Here is an 18740-nt window from a genome sequence, read left to right as displayed (position 1 = left end):
CTGGACACCCTATTTCGCCATCCATGTTTGACAGCCGGCCCCTTCGGACTAAATGCAGCTCTGGGGTCAGCCTGCATAAGTGCATCTCGGCCAATACAGTGGGTGCTTTATTGCTTTCGAGGGGCAGCCCCTGAGCTGGGGGTGTGACTCATGTCCCTCCATGGACTGTGGGACTCCCCTGTACCAGTCAGTATTCTGGGTGCCACGGGGGTGGGGCGGGGCTTCGGGTGGCCCGAGAAGGAAATAAACAGCGATTAAGGCAAGGTGCTTACGTGAGGCTAAGGAAGAGAAGCTTGAACGTCTCCCTGTGCCCCAGTCAGGGGGGCCCTGGCTGTTGGAAGCGTCACTGATTTAAGAATATTCTTCATGCCTACATTTTCCTTTGTGGTCTTTCCTGCCTGGGAAGTTTCATTAAGGTAAATAGAGACATTCTCCCTTCTTGATATGCAGACTAAATTCAGAGCACGAGGAAGGCTGGGAGGAGGGTGCTCAGGTCTGACTAGCAATAGCCAGGGAAGTAGGAAGGTTGCACCGTCAGCATCCTGGATGAATGGGCCCCATGGAGTGGTGGAAAAGGATTATGTCTGCTTTGCTTTTATGCTTCATGGAGCCCTTCCATCTCTCCCGGGCCAGCCTACTAATCTGGCCTCTGGGGTGAGAGCAGGGGCAGCGGTTAACCTAGAACAAGAATAAAGCATAACTGCATTCAGTGGAACCACGGGAAGGAATCCATGAGCTCTGGGAAAGGAATCGCCCGTCTGGGCATTCACCCAGACCTGCCCAAAGGTCCAGGGAATTCACACAACACAGGTCAAATGTTGCTGGAGTAAATGTCTTCAGCTAACTTCCATGGAGTTTACACCACTAGGAATTTGACCCAGGAAGCTTCCAGGGCATCCAAAGGGAAAGGACAAGAGAGGTGTAAGAGCAATAATAATCTTCATCCCCCTCCTCCTTTGTGCTGGGCTCGATCCCAGGATCTGGAAGCACGTTGGAATTGGTCAGAAAGCCCTGCCTCCTGGCCAGCAGGTAAGTCCCAGGGGGCCCCCAGACGACGCTCAGTCACATGCCTGCAGCCCTGCTGGCTTCGCACTTGTGGAACCGAAACCGCTCTGTGGCCTGGGGCTGTTTGCTGGGAGATCGAGTCCTAGAAATGTGGGGCTGGAAGGGCCCTCAAAAGGTCATGTAGGCCTTCCCCCAGGACCAAGCAAACCTCGACCACCCCTGAAAGGGTTTGTCCAACCCGTTCTGATAACCCTGCAGTGGTGGGGATTCCACAGCCGCCCGTGGAAGCCTGTTCCAGACCGTCACTCCCCTTAGAGCAAGAAAGATTTTCCTCAGAGCTCCCCAACGTCTCCCTTGCTGCAGATGAAGCTGAAATACTTCACGCTCGTATAGTAACGTGCAAATGAGACTTCCCCCATATTGCATCCCTTTGCATTTTATCCCCGTTTCAGTTAAGAAAAGCCCAACCTCTGAAAAGCTCTGTGCGAGCGTGTGCAGCTTCTAAAACATCCTAACTGACCCTTGTGGGCCTGAACTCTGAGTGCAGATCCTTCCTTCAAATTCCCATCGGCTACGATAACCCAGCAGATTCCTTCCGGCTGGTTTCCATGTGCTTTCCTAGCGAATTTGCTGCAGAAAGCAAGGGAGTTTTCTCCTCCTGCAGCTCCCAACACGGAACTGAGCGGGGCAGCCAACCCAGCTATCCCCCACATGGCATGTGAAGGAAGCTGGCGGGGAGGCTCTGCTAACCAGCTGGACTCTGCCAGGCTGACAGGACGGAGCAGGCAGTGTCTTTTCTTGAGACATTTCCGGAAATATTCCTGGTAGCGTTCGAGCCACGAAGAACCCCTGCTTCGAATACAGAGCCTGAGCAAAGCCCTGCGAGTGAACGGGAAAGCTCTGGCTCCAGCATTTTTTCTCCCTTCTGTTGCAATCTCTGCTGACAGATTAGGTGCCTGGAGCCAAGTCTGCTCTCTTTCCCACACAGCCTCGCTGAAGCCCCCGGGTGAGTTCAGGTGCAGTTGGGAGAAGAATCGAAGTCCGGGGGGGGTGATGCAGCATTCGGCTCAATGTGTCCAAACCGGAGCAGCTGTTAAAAGCTTTTTCTGCCCTTGATCTTTCCAAATGTCCCCTCCCTTTTGAAGGCCAGGGCTCATTTTCAGGAGAAGAAAGTCGAATAAGTCCACAGAAAACTCCCACACGAGAGCGTCCCCGCAGCCCTCTGAGCCCTGTGTGCGGAGCCTGACCGTCTCAAAGACAGTCCCCCTCGAGCACTTGTTGCACCCCGCCCGTTACACACTGCAAGGGTGGAAGGGAGCTCAACTCAAATTCATCGCTTGGTGCCCGTCATCTCTAGAGCCACAGTCTTGCAAAGAGCCACGCACGTGAATAGTCCCACTGGAGTTCAGTGTATGATGCCAAGCACAGGCGGGTGATCAGACCCGACGGCCCTGCAGGGCGCTGCTTTGAGACACGTTTGCTCAGAATAACCCTAATCTCTGCTGTGCTTCCTTTCACCGAATGCACCTGCCTTCTCTGGTGTTGGCCCTGTCCGATCCAGGGCAGGTCCCCAGGCGACTCTCCGATGGGCATTTCGCGGCTGACTGAAACGGGAGTTGGAGGCAGCCGGCCACGCGGTGCGTTTCAGGGCTCAGCCCATCTGACTGATCTGCTGGGAGCTGTACAGCCAGCACGTTTCGGATGACAGCATGGATTGCTTGCCTGGCCCGGTTTAATCTGGGGACGGATGGTTTTATGCACACGCCAATTCGCTGCCTATCCGCAGCCAGTAAAATCCGTCTACGTCCCTGGGTTTGCCATAGCACCAGTTCTGATCACATCAGATAACGTCGTCCGTTCCGCACTTGCTAGACACTCGTATCAATTACCGCCACGGCTGCAGACGCATCCTGGGTTTTCACGCCCGTTTACGCAGTTAGGGCGGTTTTGCATGCATCGGGTGCCCCTATTGCCGTGCGGTCGTGCACATGAGCTTGTGAGACAGACACTGATTGCAGAGAGTCTGGTAGCGTCTTAACACAGGGTGTTCCGAGGGGCCCAAGGTCCGTACATTCCAACAGACCAGAGAGAGAATAAGTTATTTAGGGAAGGGTCCAGAAGTAGGCCAGGCATAACGAGAAAGTCTGGGCTGACGAGGGCCCAGTCCTGCACTCCTTACTCTGACAAAATTCCCATTTGAAGTCGCTGGTCCCAGTTCATCCCCTGGGGAACGTCAATGGGGATTCATTTGGTCCAATGACCTAAGTGGAAGTTTTGCCTGAGAAAAGGCAGATCAGGCGCACAGTGAGAACAAAGTGCTGAGAAATCAGACTGGTTTTTCAGTTGGACCTCTCCCCCATCCCTGTCACCAGCATTGTGCAGGGTCCTGTGGCCAGAGGGCAACGCCAGTTGGGCCAGGAAACTGGGGGCCTGATGCAAGTTAGGCGCACAGTGCTGCACACGCAAACTGAGTCAGGGTGTGTGCAAATTGCTGGAGCTGCCCACCTCGCTGCACTCCCTGATTTCTGTGCAAAGGCGCAGAGATAGCACACGCAAAACCAGCCAGGCACTCGCATACATTTCTGCATGGCTCACCGTGCTGCAAAGCTGGCCCCAGGGCGTTGAAAGGAAAGACCGAAGGAGATGAATGCACCCCCTCCTGCTGGTGGGAAAGGAACAGTCGGGGTGCCAGGGACCCTGAGGGTGGCGTTCCTCCATGCAAGTGAGAAGGCTGCCCATGTGGGCCCGGCAGTGAGACCTCCCCGGGTGCAAAGGAGAATCCCTCGTGACCTGGACCAAGGATGCCCTGCAGGGGACATTACCAGCCATCACTGGTAAGGTCATTCTCTCTGTTGACGATGCACATAGTGCCAGGGCAGTGCTGGGTGTGGGCACACCCGGGGCAGGGGACAGGGGGGGAAGCCCCCTGCCCAAAAGAACTGGCAGTCTGAAGAGAGAAGACAGAGAAAGGAAGCGTTGCTCTCCCCATTTCACAGATGGGGAATCGAGGCCCAGAGAGCTTGCCACAGGATTGCAAGCTAAAAAAAAAGGCTGTCCATCCCCTGCAAACGCCCAGTGTCACCATAAATGAACCCTGACTATGGCCAGGGTCAGCCTCAGGGGTGGCCGAACAGGGAGGTCACCCTTCTAGGGATGCCAAATCAAGACTGGGGGGAGGCAAATGACTCAGCTGCTGCTCAGCGGAGGGAGGGAGTGTGCACTGCAAACATTATTCTGCCCTGGGCAGCAAACCACCTAGACCTGGCCCTGACAATGGGTGTTGAGTTCAAGACCATGCACGCAGGCTGGCGTGGTTAGGACAAGAATTCAGCACCCTCCTTCCCCTCGCTCCCAGCTGAGATAAAGCAGAAATTCTTCTAAACATCCTGGATTAAAAATTGCCCTTCAAGCCCCCAGAGCAAGAGGAGGAAACCAATATCAAATGGAGGGATCCAACCGCAGCCCCACACCAATGAGCAGAGTCATTCCCTGGGGAGACAGCTGGCAGGACTAGGTCACTCTAGAACTGCTTCTAGGAGGAATCTTTGGCCACCTGAATCCAGGGCCACATGGGCTTGCAACGCCGCTCAGCTTGGTCCTGGCTGCCCCTCCTGAGTGGTGGTGTGACCCTGTGCACCAGGGCGCAATGCTCGGAGCAGGGATAGGACCCCCACTGCAGGATGAGTCCAGGGCAGGCTCACTCTCCAACGCCCTCAGCCCCTGGGACATGCCCTCACAGGTCATTTTTGTGAAAGGATGGGGGGTGATGCCCCCAAGTTCAGATTTTGCCCCAGGCTCCTGAAATGTGCGGCCCTGCCTGAATCGCACGGTTGACCGTTCTGGCTTCTCTTGCTCATGCCAGAGGGCGAGAGAGTGGCTCTTTTCTCACTGGTTTCTCTGGGACAGGGGTTTTGCTTCTAAAGAGGATTTGGCAGCCCTGGGGATAACCCAGACGACATCTCTAAGGGAGCCTGAATTTCTCGTAAAGGACCCTCGCTGGAGTGCCTGTTCCTCTAAGCCGTAGGCAGAGCTCCGGCTGGGCCGTGTTCCCTGCAGCCGATTCAGTTAAATACAGGCCCGGGCCTGCTCAAATATTATAAATAGAAATGGGCAGGGAATTGTATTTGCCTCAGTGTCACTTTCCTACACCCTGTAGGGTCACAGCTGGTGCTGATCAGGGAGGGACTGACTGGGAAATGTGGCTATGCTGGGACCCTGGGGGGGAATCTAAACGGGGGGGAGGGGGGATTTGGGGCTGGAGCTGAGCAGAGACCTCATCCCTGCCTGCAGGACTGGGGAGCTTCTCATCCCGTTTCTCTCTGGGGTCCCTCCACGCGGCCACGGGGCAGCGGGCCAAGAGCCAGCGTCCGGGCAAAGGGGAAACCAGGGGGGAGGCAGCCCAGGGGACGGAGAGAGGTTGTGTGTGTGTGTGAGAACGTTTACGATCACATGTGAAACTCGAGCTCCCTGCAGCGAGCGAGGGAGGAGAGGAAAAAAAAGATCGAAACTCGTTGTTTTTAAACACTTCCTTTTTTTTCCTATTTTTCTTTTCGCCAGGGGGCCTGGGCCGCTGCGAAGCCAGGACAGCGAGCGAAGGGCTGGGAGGCGGGAGAGGACGGGGGCAGAGGGAGGAAGTGCCAAAATTCCATAATTTAGACTCCGTTCAAAGCGCCCGCTAACTTGTTCTGTGCACACAGCGGCTTGAAAGCGCCAGCCGGGGGAAAGCCATGTCCCCTCCCCTTCTGCCGCTGAATCTCGTCCAGGGCGCGCGGGGGGTCTCGAGCTGATCGTTCTTCCGCCGGGGCGTCGTGCGGAGCAGCTGGAGCGGAAGGGCAGCGTCCCGGGGCGGCTGACGTCTCCGAGCAGCATGCTCCTTGCACACCTCAAGTTCGTCGCCTTTGCCTGCGTGACGGTGGCTTTCTGGGCGGACGGTGGCCAGCGGAGGGCGACAGACGGTGGGAGCAGGCGGCGGTACCACCGGGTCCAGCAGGGGCAGTGCAGTTACACCTTCGTCCTGCCCGCCGCCGACCCGCAGCCCTGCCCGCCGCCGAGGGCCCCCGTCGGCGCCAACACGCTGCAGCAGGACTCGCCCGCCACCACGCTGCAGACCCACAACTGGTCCGCACAGCGCCTGCAGCGCCTGGAGCGGGGCCTGGAGAACAACACCCAGTGGCTGCTGAAGGTAAGGGACGCACCTGGCTCGCGGGGTAGAGGGGACGCGCTGGGGAGAAGGTTCTCGCCACCCCTGCCACCCCGCTTCCCTCCATTATCGGCAGGGCAGGCGCTCTGGCAGGCTGGGGTGGGCATGGAGTGGACGGATGAATGGAGGGGTGGTAGGCAGAGCGCGTTCCTACCTGCACTGGGCACCACTGTGGGCACAGGTTTGCTTCTCTCTTCCAAGACCTTTCACGGTCTGGGTCCCGAGCACCTTCCTGAGTTTCTGCCCCCAGGGATTTGACCCCAGTCCCTGCCGTTTGGAGGGATAGGATTGTCCTGGCTGGGAAGGAGACCGGCTCCTCCGCACCACCAGAGATCTGGAGCAGCGACTCGTTTGACCCAAAGTTAGCTCCTTTCGGAGCAGGTTTCAAACACTGGGTTGAATTCTGCGCTGGCCTCTGCCCTCTGCCACCCCACGGGGCCAGGTTCATCCCTCGTGCAACGCCGCTGAGTGCAGTGGGGTCTCCTGGGGTAGAGCAGAACTGGGCCCCCTTGATTCCAGAAGGTCTTTCGTACTTGTTTAAATGCTTTATCTTGGTGTTAATTGTTGCTCTAATCTCCGATGATTTCAGTCACTCGGGGCCCTGCTCTGCCCATGTTGCAGGGCCGCCTGTTGATTTCACGCAGGATGTGGCACTGAGTCTGTGTCTGGTTTATTGTAAAGCACCTGGGGATATTCTGGCAGCCTGCCCGGGCTGGGAGGCCAAGGGGCAGGGGCTGGGGCAGACCTCTAGCATTCATTTTTTAAACTTAGGGCTTGGCAAAACTTTCTGGAGCTTGGTGACGCTTTGAACACCTTCTGCATTTTGTGGGAACAGCCCTTGAAATAAACGTGCGTCTAACCAAACAGACGCTTGGGCCAGGCAAACGTGGGGTGACCATATCTCCTGTTTCGCCCAGGACAATCCCCTTTTTAAGCCCTGCCCTGGACGTCCTGACTTTTTTGGCAAAACTGGGCATTTGTCCCATTTGCTCTTATAGCTGGCGAGAGCAAACGGGATCTTTTTTTGCCAAAAAAAGTGGGGCGTGTCCCCCTCGTGGGGCGCGGAGGAACTTTCAGAGGTGGGGGGCGAGCGGCATCACCAGTCCTGCGTGGCGGGGCTTGGGTATGTAGCAATGCCAGACGGCGTGAGTCAGCCCCATGCAGGGGGCCTGGGGCGAGTAATTTGGACCAGCCCCACACGGGGAGGTGGGGGGCTCAGGCGATCCCCGCCTGGTGCCCCGTGTTTCCTTTGGGAAATATGGTGACTCTAGGCAAATAGTAAAGTCTGGGGGTTTTCAAAGCCAGACGTGGACACCAAATTTCCACCCAAACCTCAAGAGTTTGGAGCTCTTTCCAGCTCTCTCGAACCCACTGGTATTTGGAGGGGGGGTGTCATATTTTGGTAAAATGAGATCCACCACCCTGCTCACCAGCTCTTCGCTCATAGGAGTAATAAACACGGTTCTGATTCCAGGGGACAAAGTGCTCCTCTTCTCAGGTTAGGTCTTCACTTCCTCACGAACCTGTGACTGACCGACAGCTGTCACAGCCCAGGCAGCCACTGGGGGACGAGCTGAGAGCGTGCCGCAAAGTGGAAACTGGCGAGCGTGGGAGCAGCGTGACGGGAGACGGGCAGGATGGGGAACGCTCCCGCTCCGGCACAAATGCAGGAAGTGCAGCTCTGTGCAGTGTGGCTGTATCGGGGGCGCGAGCGTGGGGGGCCCTGCTAGAAAGGCACGCGGCAGCGACAGGAATAAAGCTAAATTGGAGGCTTCGTCTCTGCACCACGGCATGCACGTGCTCGCAAGCAGGCAGGGTAAAGAAGAGACCGAGCGTGGGCATGTCCACGGAGACGCGCGCCCTCGTCCCGCTGACGGGACACTCCTCTGGGCATCCTGGATTCCAGCTGAATAAGGGTAAAGAAGGGTGATCCAGTGGATATAGTGTTTTTGGACTTTCAGAAGGTCCTTCATCAAAGGCTCTTAAACAAAGTAAGTAGTCATGGGATAAGAGGAAAGCTCCTCGCATGGATCTGGTTAAAAGACAGGAAACAAAGGGTAGGAATAAATGGTCATTTTTCACAGTGAAGAGAAGTGTGAGGTCCCCCATGGAGCTATACTGGGACTGTGCTGTTCAACATAGTCATAAATTATCTGGGTGAATAAAAGGGGTGAACAGTAAAGTGGCAAAATTTACAGGTACAACATTTCTTAAGGTAGTTAAGTCCAAGGCTGACTGCAAAGAGATCTCACTAAACGGGATGTCAAAATGCCAGATGAAATTCAATGTTGATCAAAGTAACCACAGTGGAAAACGTAATCCCAATGATACATCCAAAATGATGGGGTCTAAACTAGCTGTTACCACTCAAGGAAGAGATATTGGAGTCCTTATGGATGGTTCTCTGGAAATCTCTTCTCACTGTGCAGCGGCAGTCAAAAATGCTAACAGAACGTTAGGCACCATTTGGAAAGGGACAGATAATAAGACAGAAACTATCAGAATGCCAGTACAGAAATCTATGCTGTGTCCACACCTGGAATAGTGTGTGTAGTTCTAGTCACCTCATCTCACCAAAGATCTATTGGATTGGAAAAGGTACAGAGAAAGGCAACAGAACTGATTAGGGGATGGAACAGCTTCCATACCAGGAAAGATTAAAAAGCCTGGGACTGTTCAGAAAAGAGATGACCAAGGGGGAGATGATGGAAGTCTATAACATCACGAATGGTGTGGAGTAAGTGAATAAGTCAGTGATATTTGCCCTTCACATAACACAATACTCAGAGGTCACCCCGTGAAATTAATAGGCAGCAGCTTTAAAACAAGCAAAAGGAAGCACTTCACACAACACAGTCCATCTGTGGAATTTATTGCCAGGGGATGTTGTGAAGGCCAAGACTACAACAGGATTAAAAGAAGAACTAGATACGTTCATGGAGGATAGGTCCATCAATGGCTATTAGCCAAATTGGCCAGGGATGCAACCCCGTGCTCCGGGTGTCCCTAAGCCTCTGACTGCCAGAAGCTGGGACTGGACAGGGGATGGATCACTCGATAACTGCCCTGTTCTGTTCATTCCCTCTGAAGCATCGGCCCCTGGTGGAAGACGGGTTATCTGGCTAGATGCACCATGGTCTGCCCCAGCATGGCCGCTCTTATGTAGCTGATGAGATTTCGGCAGTAGGGGGGAAGCCTCTGCCCAGCTAGCGGAATGCCCCTCAAATGTGATTCTCCTCTCCCGTGCGTTGCGACTGCTTTGCTACTCTAGGTCCACATGGGTGCAGGGGAGATCAGGCCCTGGTCTCCCTTGAGTTCCCATCCTGTAGCACTGCTCGCCATTGAAACTGCCTCTGGCATTTCGATGCAATTCTGGGTGCAGTAGGTACAGGAGCGTGTGGCTGGAAGGAGAGAATGAGAGGGGGAGATAGGAACTGTGCCCCCAAAGATTAAATTACAGCCCCTCCTCCCCACAGCTGCACCAAACCCCCAGATCTGGACACCCTCGGACTCTGGCTGGGGGCATCAGAACCCAGCCTCGGATGCTTCCACAGATGAATTTCAAGACTGGTGCCTATCATGGGTCAAACCAAAATCTCCACTCCAGACAGCCCTGACGGCTGGGGAGGGGTTTGAAATCTGTGCGTGAATCTGAACTTTGCAGCTCAGGCCCCACCGTGACTGCAAAGTGAGACAGGAAAGAGCAGTCCAGCAAGGAAGAGACTTTCAGAGGTTTCTCCAAAGTGCCTTTTGACCCTACATCTGTCAGCAAGGCAAGCAGCTGCCTGCGTCAGACACAGAAATAGCTCCAGCCCTTCTTGGCTGGGAAGGGGGAGCGTGGGGGGAGGGAAGCAGGGTCCCTAAACAGCTGTAAATATTGAGCTGCAGCAAGGGAACAACAAACAAAGTGGGGTTTCTTCTGGTGAGAAAAGGAAGGGGGGGGGATGCAGGCTGTCTCTGTGCCCCTCCTCAGAGAGAAGGTCCAGAACTCTTCTCCAGCCAAATCTGAAATGGCTACCCAGAGCGCCCAAGCCAGGTTCAATAACAATACAGCCTCTGCAATTGCCTCTGTCAGGCTGCACAGTTAGAGGGAAATTTCTGCGTCCAGACAACACACCTGGAGCTTTGATCTTCTAACATTTTAAGGCCGTTCACAAAATTCCTCCCCTGGTCCTAAAACCAAAGTTCCCAATCTTCGCTCACCCTCCCACCCCCATTCAAGTGAGCCCACTGAGCAGCAAAGACGGTTCTTCATCCCAGAAAGGCTTGCTGGTTTGGAAAGTTATTAATCATTTTTTTCTGGAAGAAAAAAAGAAAAAGATTTTCGTCTGAAATATCGCGCCCCACGTGATCCATTTGCTTATGCAACTTGCTGAACTGGGGAGCATCTCTCAAGATGTGGCACATTTCTTTTCTTATTTTCCTGGAAGACGTTTCCCAAGCAATTAGCCAGTCCAGACAAAACTATGGGATGGATTCTAAGAACCCGGGGCACAGACAATACTCCCTGAGTGTTAAATAAGATGCACCCTCAGTGGAACGATTCCTTTGCTTAGCATTTGCTTGGACCCGTGTCTGAAATTTCCCAGCATTCGTGGGTGTGTGGATGTGATTCAGGCTTGGCACTAGCCAGTGGAGGATGCATGTGGTGCTATTTTGTAGGAATTTCTCCCTTGTGCAATGGATTCAAAATTCTGGAAGCGGATGAGGGACACTCCACGCCCTGAAGCAATGATCACTGGACACTTGGGGCGAGATGGTCAAATGCTACATGCACGCTGGCTGGTGATCTCTTTCAAGCATGTCGGTAGGTGACTAGGTCTCCATACCTCAGCACTTCCAGTATTCCCAAGGCATTCTTTATATTTAGTATCTAAGTAACTGAGGTGGGCGTTAGCCCTGTGTATACAATACTGTCATCTCAGGCAAAGGAAAAGCTTTGGAGAACCACTGTGCGATGGGAGCCAGGAGGAATTCTACTTTTGCTGCTGTGCAGGAAGCGTGGTCCTGGGACCGGGGCTTCTGTTCTGTGCACAAGCTAGGAAGAGACCTGGGGTGATGAGTGTTGAGGTTTCAATAGCACCCACCCACCTCAGGCGTCGGGCAGAGGGGGCTGTTCCTAAATGTCCCTCCAACCACATGTGAAATTCCTTCCGGCTTCCAAAGGGAAGAGATTTTAGACACATGAGATGTTGAAGTGGAAATACGTGGGCGATCGACCAGCAGCCCCCCACAGCCCAACACGCACACATACGTTCGTTGAAAAGACTGGTGCAGCGTACATGCAAGCCACAGCGTCTGGAGCTTTGAAAAATACCTGGCTTCTCAGCGGGGCCGGCTCCTTCTAGCGTGGTGCGGTGCAGCAGGGATGGTGAGTCCTGCGGCTTTGCCAGGAATTCTTCCCGACATGCTCTTGTGCAACATGCTGAGCGGCGCCATTCCCGTCTGGCCCCAGAGGTGTCTGCATTGCAGTGGCAAAGGGACTGTGCACACACACCGGCTACGTATGGCTCGGAGGCACTGGAGGGACCCTCCGGAGGAAAAGCAGTAGCTGAATAGAGGTATCCCCTGTCTGGCCTTTCTCCAGCTCTTCCCAGCGCTGCATTTCGTAGAATCATAGAAAAGCAGGGTTGGAAGGAACCTCAAGAGGTACTGGGAGGACTGGCTGAGTTAATATGGTCATAGTCCAACCCCCTCCATTTGAAAGCCCTTTTCCTGTCGCTTAGCCAATCCTGCCAGCGCCCCCTGACCCCTGAGTCAGACAGAAGTTAAGCAACGTGCTCCTGCCCTTGGAGTGATGCTGAAGCAGGGATGGAACCCAGGGGTCCTGGATCCCAGGCCCCAGCTCTGACCGCTACCCGATACTTTGGAACTGGAGTCCTAACACCATGCCACATCCAGGGAAATTAGGAAGTGCTATTCCTGAAAGTTGTGTCATTACAGACTTTCTCAGACTTTTCCTTCCCCCTGGCAGGCCGCCCTGCGCAGGGTCAGAGGCTCTCAGGACACAGAGCATCCTGGCACATTACTAGCTCGAAAGGGAGGTTGGTAAGGAGCAGAGACGGCCTCTTTCTTTCCCGTTTACACTGGCGCCGCATGGTGTTCACCCATCGCCGGGGAGGCGAGACGGCTGGCATTCTTTGGGAGTTCTTATTCCCACAGAGTCATCTTTGCTGCAGGCAAAGCACACGCTGAAGCACGCCGGCGAGGTTGTGTTCAGTTCTTACCGAGATCCTGGTTCCCAGGTGCCGAGTGCCCCGCTTTCTCTTGCCTACACCTTCTCTCCTGGAGCCGAACACGACGCCACTCTCTATTGATCGTGAAGGGGCCTCACCAGGACATTGGCTATAGGAGCCCAAGAGGACTGAAAGGCCGGCCGGCCAGCTGTGATGCCTCGGCATATTTCAGGCAGTGGTTTGCCTCTGAGTTTCAACCCTTGCCGGAGGATTTCTAGCTAATGAAAGTTTCCTGCTGATAGAGGCAGAGGGGCCTGCAGCAAGCGGGTAGGTCAGGTCCGGCTGATCCTTTAGCAAACAGCTGTGGCACTGAGGATGCTGACATGCCCTGTGATGGGTTATCACAGTGCTTTGATACTCAGGACACATGCCACAGGGGTCCCTGCAGCTGCTTTGTGAGCACGGCCCAGCTCCTGTGCCGTCACGCTGTTCTTCTCTCACCACAAGCCAAGCATCGCCTCTGACCCCTGGCTCTCGGCTGAGCCAAACCAAATTCCCAGGCCTGGAGGCATCCCAGATATTGGCACTTGGGTCTCCCAGCTGTGGTTTGAACCTGAGCTATTCTGAACGCTGGAATCTGGGAACCAGTTTCTGCCTCCCCTCCCACCTTGCACTCCCTGCAACTTCATCCTGCTGCAACTTCCCCCCCCTTTGCAATCCTCTCTTCCTCTGGAGAGATGCAGGCAGGCATGCCTCTCCCCTTCTTCCTAGTCCTGCTCGTCCTGCATACACACAGCTGGCCACATCTCAAGCCTTGCTGACAGCCGTGCTCGTGGAGGATGACGTTTATAAGGCCCGTATGGGTACAATGTACACACCCCATTCTCCGATTCTCCTTTAGGACGTGAGTCACTGAATGGCCCAGCCACTGCTCCATCTCCCGGGGCTTTCCGCACGCTGGGCTGTATAACATGCCCTGCAACTGGTCGTAATGCCCCGTCTTCCCGTTGGAGTCACAGCCCCATGCCTGGCCATGGATTGCTGCCCGCACGTTTCACCTACTTGACAGGGCGTGAGCAGATCAGCCAGGGCGCCATCCAGCAGAACTCAGACTGAAGGGCCAGGACCCCCTTTCTGGCTGAGGAGAACTCAGGGCAGTGGGGAGCGTGGGGGCCAATGCGGCTGGAATGGGGCCAACGAGTGGGGCAAAAATATTAGCCCTGGTGAGGACTCTGTAGCAGAGGGGGGCAGGGATGCAGCTACACATCTGGGCAGTTGTTGGGCAGCAGGGAAGCACCCCCCCATCTGAGAGCCCCGATGCCATGGCTGGTAAGGTGAGCATGCGGGGTCTAACCTTGTGTTAAGGGGGGTGGGCACCAAGCCAACAGGAGAAAGGGAAAGACCCTTCCCTTCACCTCCCCCTCCTTCTGAGGCTTTAACTGAGGCTGGCTGGGAGGCTGCCCAGCCCCGTGTGAGGAGAGCGATGAGCTGTGGTGAAAGCCCTCCGTGCCTCAGTACCCCAGGTGGAGATCAGGCCTTCGGGGCAGGGGATGCTCTCCTATTACCTGGCTGCGCATTGTCTAGCCCAGTGGGCCTTGGTCTTTGCCGGGGGCTCCAGCTGCTACGGTAATGCTAAGAACAATGAATTGTAACGAGGCAGAGGGCTGGTGCCTGCAGGTCTCGGTGACCTCCCGGGACACTTTGCAGAAATGGCCCAGCAACAGAGGCTGTAGAGGGAAAGTGGCGTTCAAATCCCGGCCTCCTTTTTTAAAGATCAGGGAGGGAGTCAGCCCAAGGGCGGAGCCCCTGTAACCTCATCTCCCAGCACAGCTATTCCCAGAGAGGGGTTGGTTTTTTTGGTCGGTTTTTCTTTTTTCCCCTCTACTTTCAGTGGAACCTGTTTTGATTGGGTTCAGGGCCTGAATAAACAACCTCGGGTAGAAGGCGGCACTGGGTTTCTGAAAGAATTGAAAACAAAACACGAACTGCGTCTGCCAGTTATCAGAAAGTTGATACCGCGCTCTGGCTCGTAGGTCCCTTCTCTGGATCCCGTCACTCAGCTGTCATCATCAAGGCGCAATACTCAGGAGGGGGAATCTGGCATTCGGCACTTGAAGCGGGTGTGCAAAGGATACACTTAGTGTGGTGTCCAGACTGTGAAATCCGAGGCACTTCCCACTGTGCACCGAGGGGGGAGAAGGACCACTTTACTTATGTATTGGTTTTTACAGTGCATAGGAATAGAGCTGTGTTCTTTTAAATAGTGCGTGAACCCTCTGGTGGCGCTCACTACGTTCTGCATTCCAGAGACCAGCTAGAGCAGCAGCGTGTCTATGCAGCTGAGCTTTGTGTGTTGTGTGTATTTAGTCACACACAGTTCTTTGGATCCCTTGGGGGTACCTTTGTGGTGTTCTTGTTGTGTAAAAAGAAAAAGACACAACATTTTCTAGAGGCAAAATGAGCTTTCAGAGCTGTGTGTGTTTTAAGTGTAGATTCTCAAAAACTTTAATGCACTTGCAGGTGCAAAATGCATGCACACGACCTAATTTGCACGTGCACAGTTACTGTGACCGTATGCACCAACTGGGGAATTGCACACGAAAATATGCCTAATTAACCGTGTGTGTGTGTGTGACTTCCTGACTGAGTGCACAAGTACAGCAGTTACACATAAGGAACAACGCTGAGATTTTCAAAACTGACTAGGAGTTTTAGCCATACAGCTCCCATTGCAATGAATGGGTTTTATGTGACTAAATCCTCTAGTCAGCTTTGCAGATCTCTGCCTTGGTATGTAGTGTATGCCTCAAGTTTTGAGCAAGATTTTCAAAAATAAGTGTCTGAAGTTATGTCCCTATATCCAAACTGGGGCATGGTTTTCATAGGTGCTGAGCATGGCGGAGCTCCTGGGTGCACAGCGCTCTTGGAAATCAGCGCACCTATTTAGTGCCTAAATAAGGACCCGGCAGCCTAATATTTTTGATAATCTTTACTGGCCTTTTTACATTGATGCCTAAGTGACATGTGTCTGGGGTGGAGATTGCCAGCCAGCTCACAGCACGGAAAAAGGACATTTTGGCAAAAGGACCCTGGGGCAAATCTCACCTCTTACAAAGAGTGCCCCATGGGATCTTCAAGATCTCAATTTTCAAGACAAAAACACCATAGGACTCATCTGCTTTGGAAGGATAAAGGGCTGAGTGTATCCTAGTTCAAAAACAACATGGACTTTGGTCTGCCTGTGTTGGAAGCAGAGTCCTGGGGAACTAAGCAGACCTAGAAATGAGCTGGCTGATAAAGAGAGCTCTTGTCGGGGTGTCACCTGCCCTTTGACCCTTGACCGCATCGCAGTTGACTGAGTGCCCTCCTTCCGTCAGATGCCCTGCGCAGAGCCCTAGAGCGCAGCGACGCAATTTCTGTCCGAAGTGGTGGCCCGGGAATCTCCCGAAACGGGGTTTGCTAAATGCACCCGGCATTTCTGGTCACCCCTGAAAGCGGTCAGAGCCGGCGGCTGCTACTAACCGGATGGTGCAGGCATCCAAGAGAAGGGGAAGTAGGAAGAAACACGAACATGGCAGAGGAGAAAGAGGTGCTGGACGTGGCTGAAATCAGGCCTGTCCCCCTTCCTCTCTTCCACCGCTGGGTTTATTTTCTCCCTTGTTCTCTTTTTCTGATCAAGCCCCAGATCCCTGGAGTCCACAGAGGCAGACACAGTCGCCTCATTCAGGCTTCTGCATCCTTCTTCTTCTTCGGCTTTTAGCTACGGCGTCTCTTTTGAACAACTGCACCATGTCTCGCAAGGTCCACTTCGCCGGTCCCCAGGAATGCCTGACACGGCGCTGCTCTCTCAGCGGCGCTGGCCGTGCGGGATTGGTTATTCTTGCTTTCTCTGCAATTGGAGCAGCCGGGCCCTGCTTCCCACCGGGCTGTTTTCGTCGCGGGAGGAATGAATTTGAGTTCAAACACAAACACTGAGGGAAGCCTGGGAGAGCCGTGAGTGGGAGGGGTGGGGGCTTGGGGTGCGCTCCCCAGCGGGGCGCTGCACAAAGACGGAGAAAAGCCTGCAGCTTGCGTGCATGCAGGTCCGACCCTGCGTCCATCAGCCAGGCTGGATGGGAGAGGAGCAGGAAGGGGGCTCTGCCAGAATGAGCTCCCAGGTCCCCTCTCCGGAGTCTGACTAGCAGGGCTCCGTGGCCAGCAGCAGGATGAGCAGAGCAGGCTTGCAGCTGTCAGACACGGGGCGCGACGTTGGCCCCCGGCCCAAAGCGAGGGACTTGGAACAACACTCAGAAGCAAAGCTCCCAGCCCAGAGAAGCCGTGTCCTGGCTGGTAGGTGTCACTTCCTGGCCCGTGTCGGGCCGTCTCGTGCCCTCAGCAGAGCCCGCCATGCGCTGGCCAGAGGCACCACTGAGCTGACTGGGCCTGGCTCAGCTGTGCTTATCTTCCCATTTCCTCCCCTTCTGGGAACAGCACGGAGGAGCCGCTCCCACCGCTGTCACCACTTGTTGCATCTGTCCCTTGGTGGCCAGACGCCTACTCCCCCCCCCTCCATCGGGTGGCTGCACTTGCCATGTGAGCGGCTGTATCTGACCACAGCGGGGATCCTCGCAGCCTGTGGGCTAAAGCCCGGTGCCCTGAGGGAACAGGCACATCGGGTGTTTTCGCAGACCGGACTTGGCACGGGGCTTTATTTCCAGCTGCTTCTTAGAGGACACAGAGAAACTGCTACTGTGTAAAGGTCATTTAAATGAAAGGAAAGCAGAAAATCCTCCTGCCTGCCCGATGGAGCACACACTGGTGATCCTATGTAGCTTTTCACCCTCTGTGCACCGCTCCGGCTCAGTCCTGCCAGGGGTATTAAATGAGCCCCTTGGGTTGCCAACTGTCTGCAAATTCACGGATTGTCAGTACAAAAATGTAGAATTTTAACACTGTCTGTAAATCCACAAATAAATGAAAATGTCCCTAAAACTGGGTACAAATAAAACACGTTGTATCTTGCCATTGATCGTCGTTGTTCAGGATCACTTTTTGTGTCATAAAACGACACTGCCCAGGATTTTATCCATGTCCTGTTTTCTATTATCGCACACACCCAAAGAACCCACTTGATCAACTAACTGCAGCTAAAGCAATGGCGTCATCCCGAATTCCTGTGCGCAGAATATCGCGGGGGACTACACACGTGTGTGACACCAGTGGATTGTTTATGATATTTTTAGTGATGTCAGTAAAAAGTTTACTGTGTCAATAAAAAAAAAATCAGCTTCAGATCTTCATGTCCGTAAAAACTCAAATGCGAGGGTAGCAACCTGCCGCTTCCATTTCTCCAACAGCCTGGGAGAAAGAGCACAGGGAACGGAAGCGCGGGGAGGGGACAGTCTCTTTTAACAATCAGGAAGCCAGGGATCCCCAGCACCTCCTTCCCTCTTCCTACCACAGCTCTTTTCATCAGTGCAGAAGGGTCCCTTTCCGCCCCCCTCGAATACACCTGTCCTGGGGCCAGCCCCAAGTCCAGAGCCAGTCCGGACAACAACACTGTGTGATCTGCCCTAGCCACCGCCGACCTCCCGTCCCCTCTGTCTCACAGTCAGCCCTTCAGTCGTGGGCTCCTTCGTGCCAATACAGCTAGAACGTCATTCCACCCTGGAGGCAGGGACGCGTCCTGCTCCCCTGGGGTCCAGTCACTAAGTTATCGACCGCCGTCAATAATGAGCAAGCGGCATGTCAGCAAAGGGACAGACACATCTCAGCCCGGTTTGCTGCTTCGAGGCAAGAGAAAGACAAACCGCTCCCAGTTCTCTGCTCGGAGCCCAATGACTACCACGCCCGGGAACTCACTCAGCGTCAGCCTGTCCCGTCTTTGCAGCGTTTGTGCCTTTCCAGTTTGCAGTGCTCTTTCCCTGACCTTGGAGCTGTCTCAGCCCTTTTCGCTCGGCTGGATCCTGGTGGAGAACTTCATTGTCCCACATTCCCTCCAGGCCTTTCCAGCTTCGTGTCTGTTTTCTTTTTCTTGTCCTCTTGGCCAGCCGGCAGCGATTCTCTCTGAGGTTCTGAATCTTGGCAGAGCTTGTGCTTGGACTCCGATGTCTGCCTTGACTGCAGCCCAACCCTCAACCCTAAGGGCAGATTCTGGTGTCATGGAGGCCCCTGGAGCTGTGCTGACTTCGCTTCGGGCAGAGTTACTCCGGATTTACATAAGAAGGGCCAGTGGAACCAGTAGCTCAAGCTCAGCAACTGTGGCGCCAATCCAAGCTCTCAACGGAGTAAACAACAACTCGGTACACACACAGCAACCTGCCAGCATGCAGCTCTGAGTCACTGTCTTCTCCTGGTGCGGATTGTTTCTTTCAGCTGCC

The 18740-nt window shown here is 54.4% G+C and overlaps 1 protein-coding gene across 1 annotated transcript in view; it reads left to right on the top strand.

The window, feature by feature from the left end:
* The first annotated feature begins 5692 nt into the window (after window positions 1–5692).
* Window positions 5693–18740, top strand: part of ANGPT4 (angiopoietin 4) — a 34654-nt gene continuing 21606 nt past the window's right edge. The window contains exon 1 of the mRNA XM_067554585.1: window positions 5693–6187. Within this exon, the coding sequence (XP_067410686.1) occupies window positions 5873–6187 (315 nt within the window). The 5' untranslated portion in view covers window positions 5693–5872. The remainder of the gene's footprint in view (window positions 6188–18740) is intronic.

The sequence above is a fragment of the Emydura macquarii genome, unplaced genomic scaffold, assembly GCF_026122565.2.
Source record: "Emydura macquarii macquarii isolate MOO-44397 ecotype Brisbane River unplaced genomic scaffold, CSIRO-AGI_Emac_v2 contig_1483, whole genome shotgun sequence".
In the NCBI taxonomy this organism is placed as follows: domain Eukaryota; kingdom Metazoa; phylum Chordata; order Testudines; family Chelidae; genus Emydura; species Emydura macquarii.
Note: the sequence above shows the minus strand (reverse complement) of the source record. Positions and strands in the feature narration are given on the sequence as shown.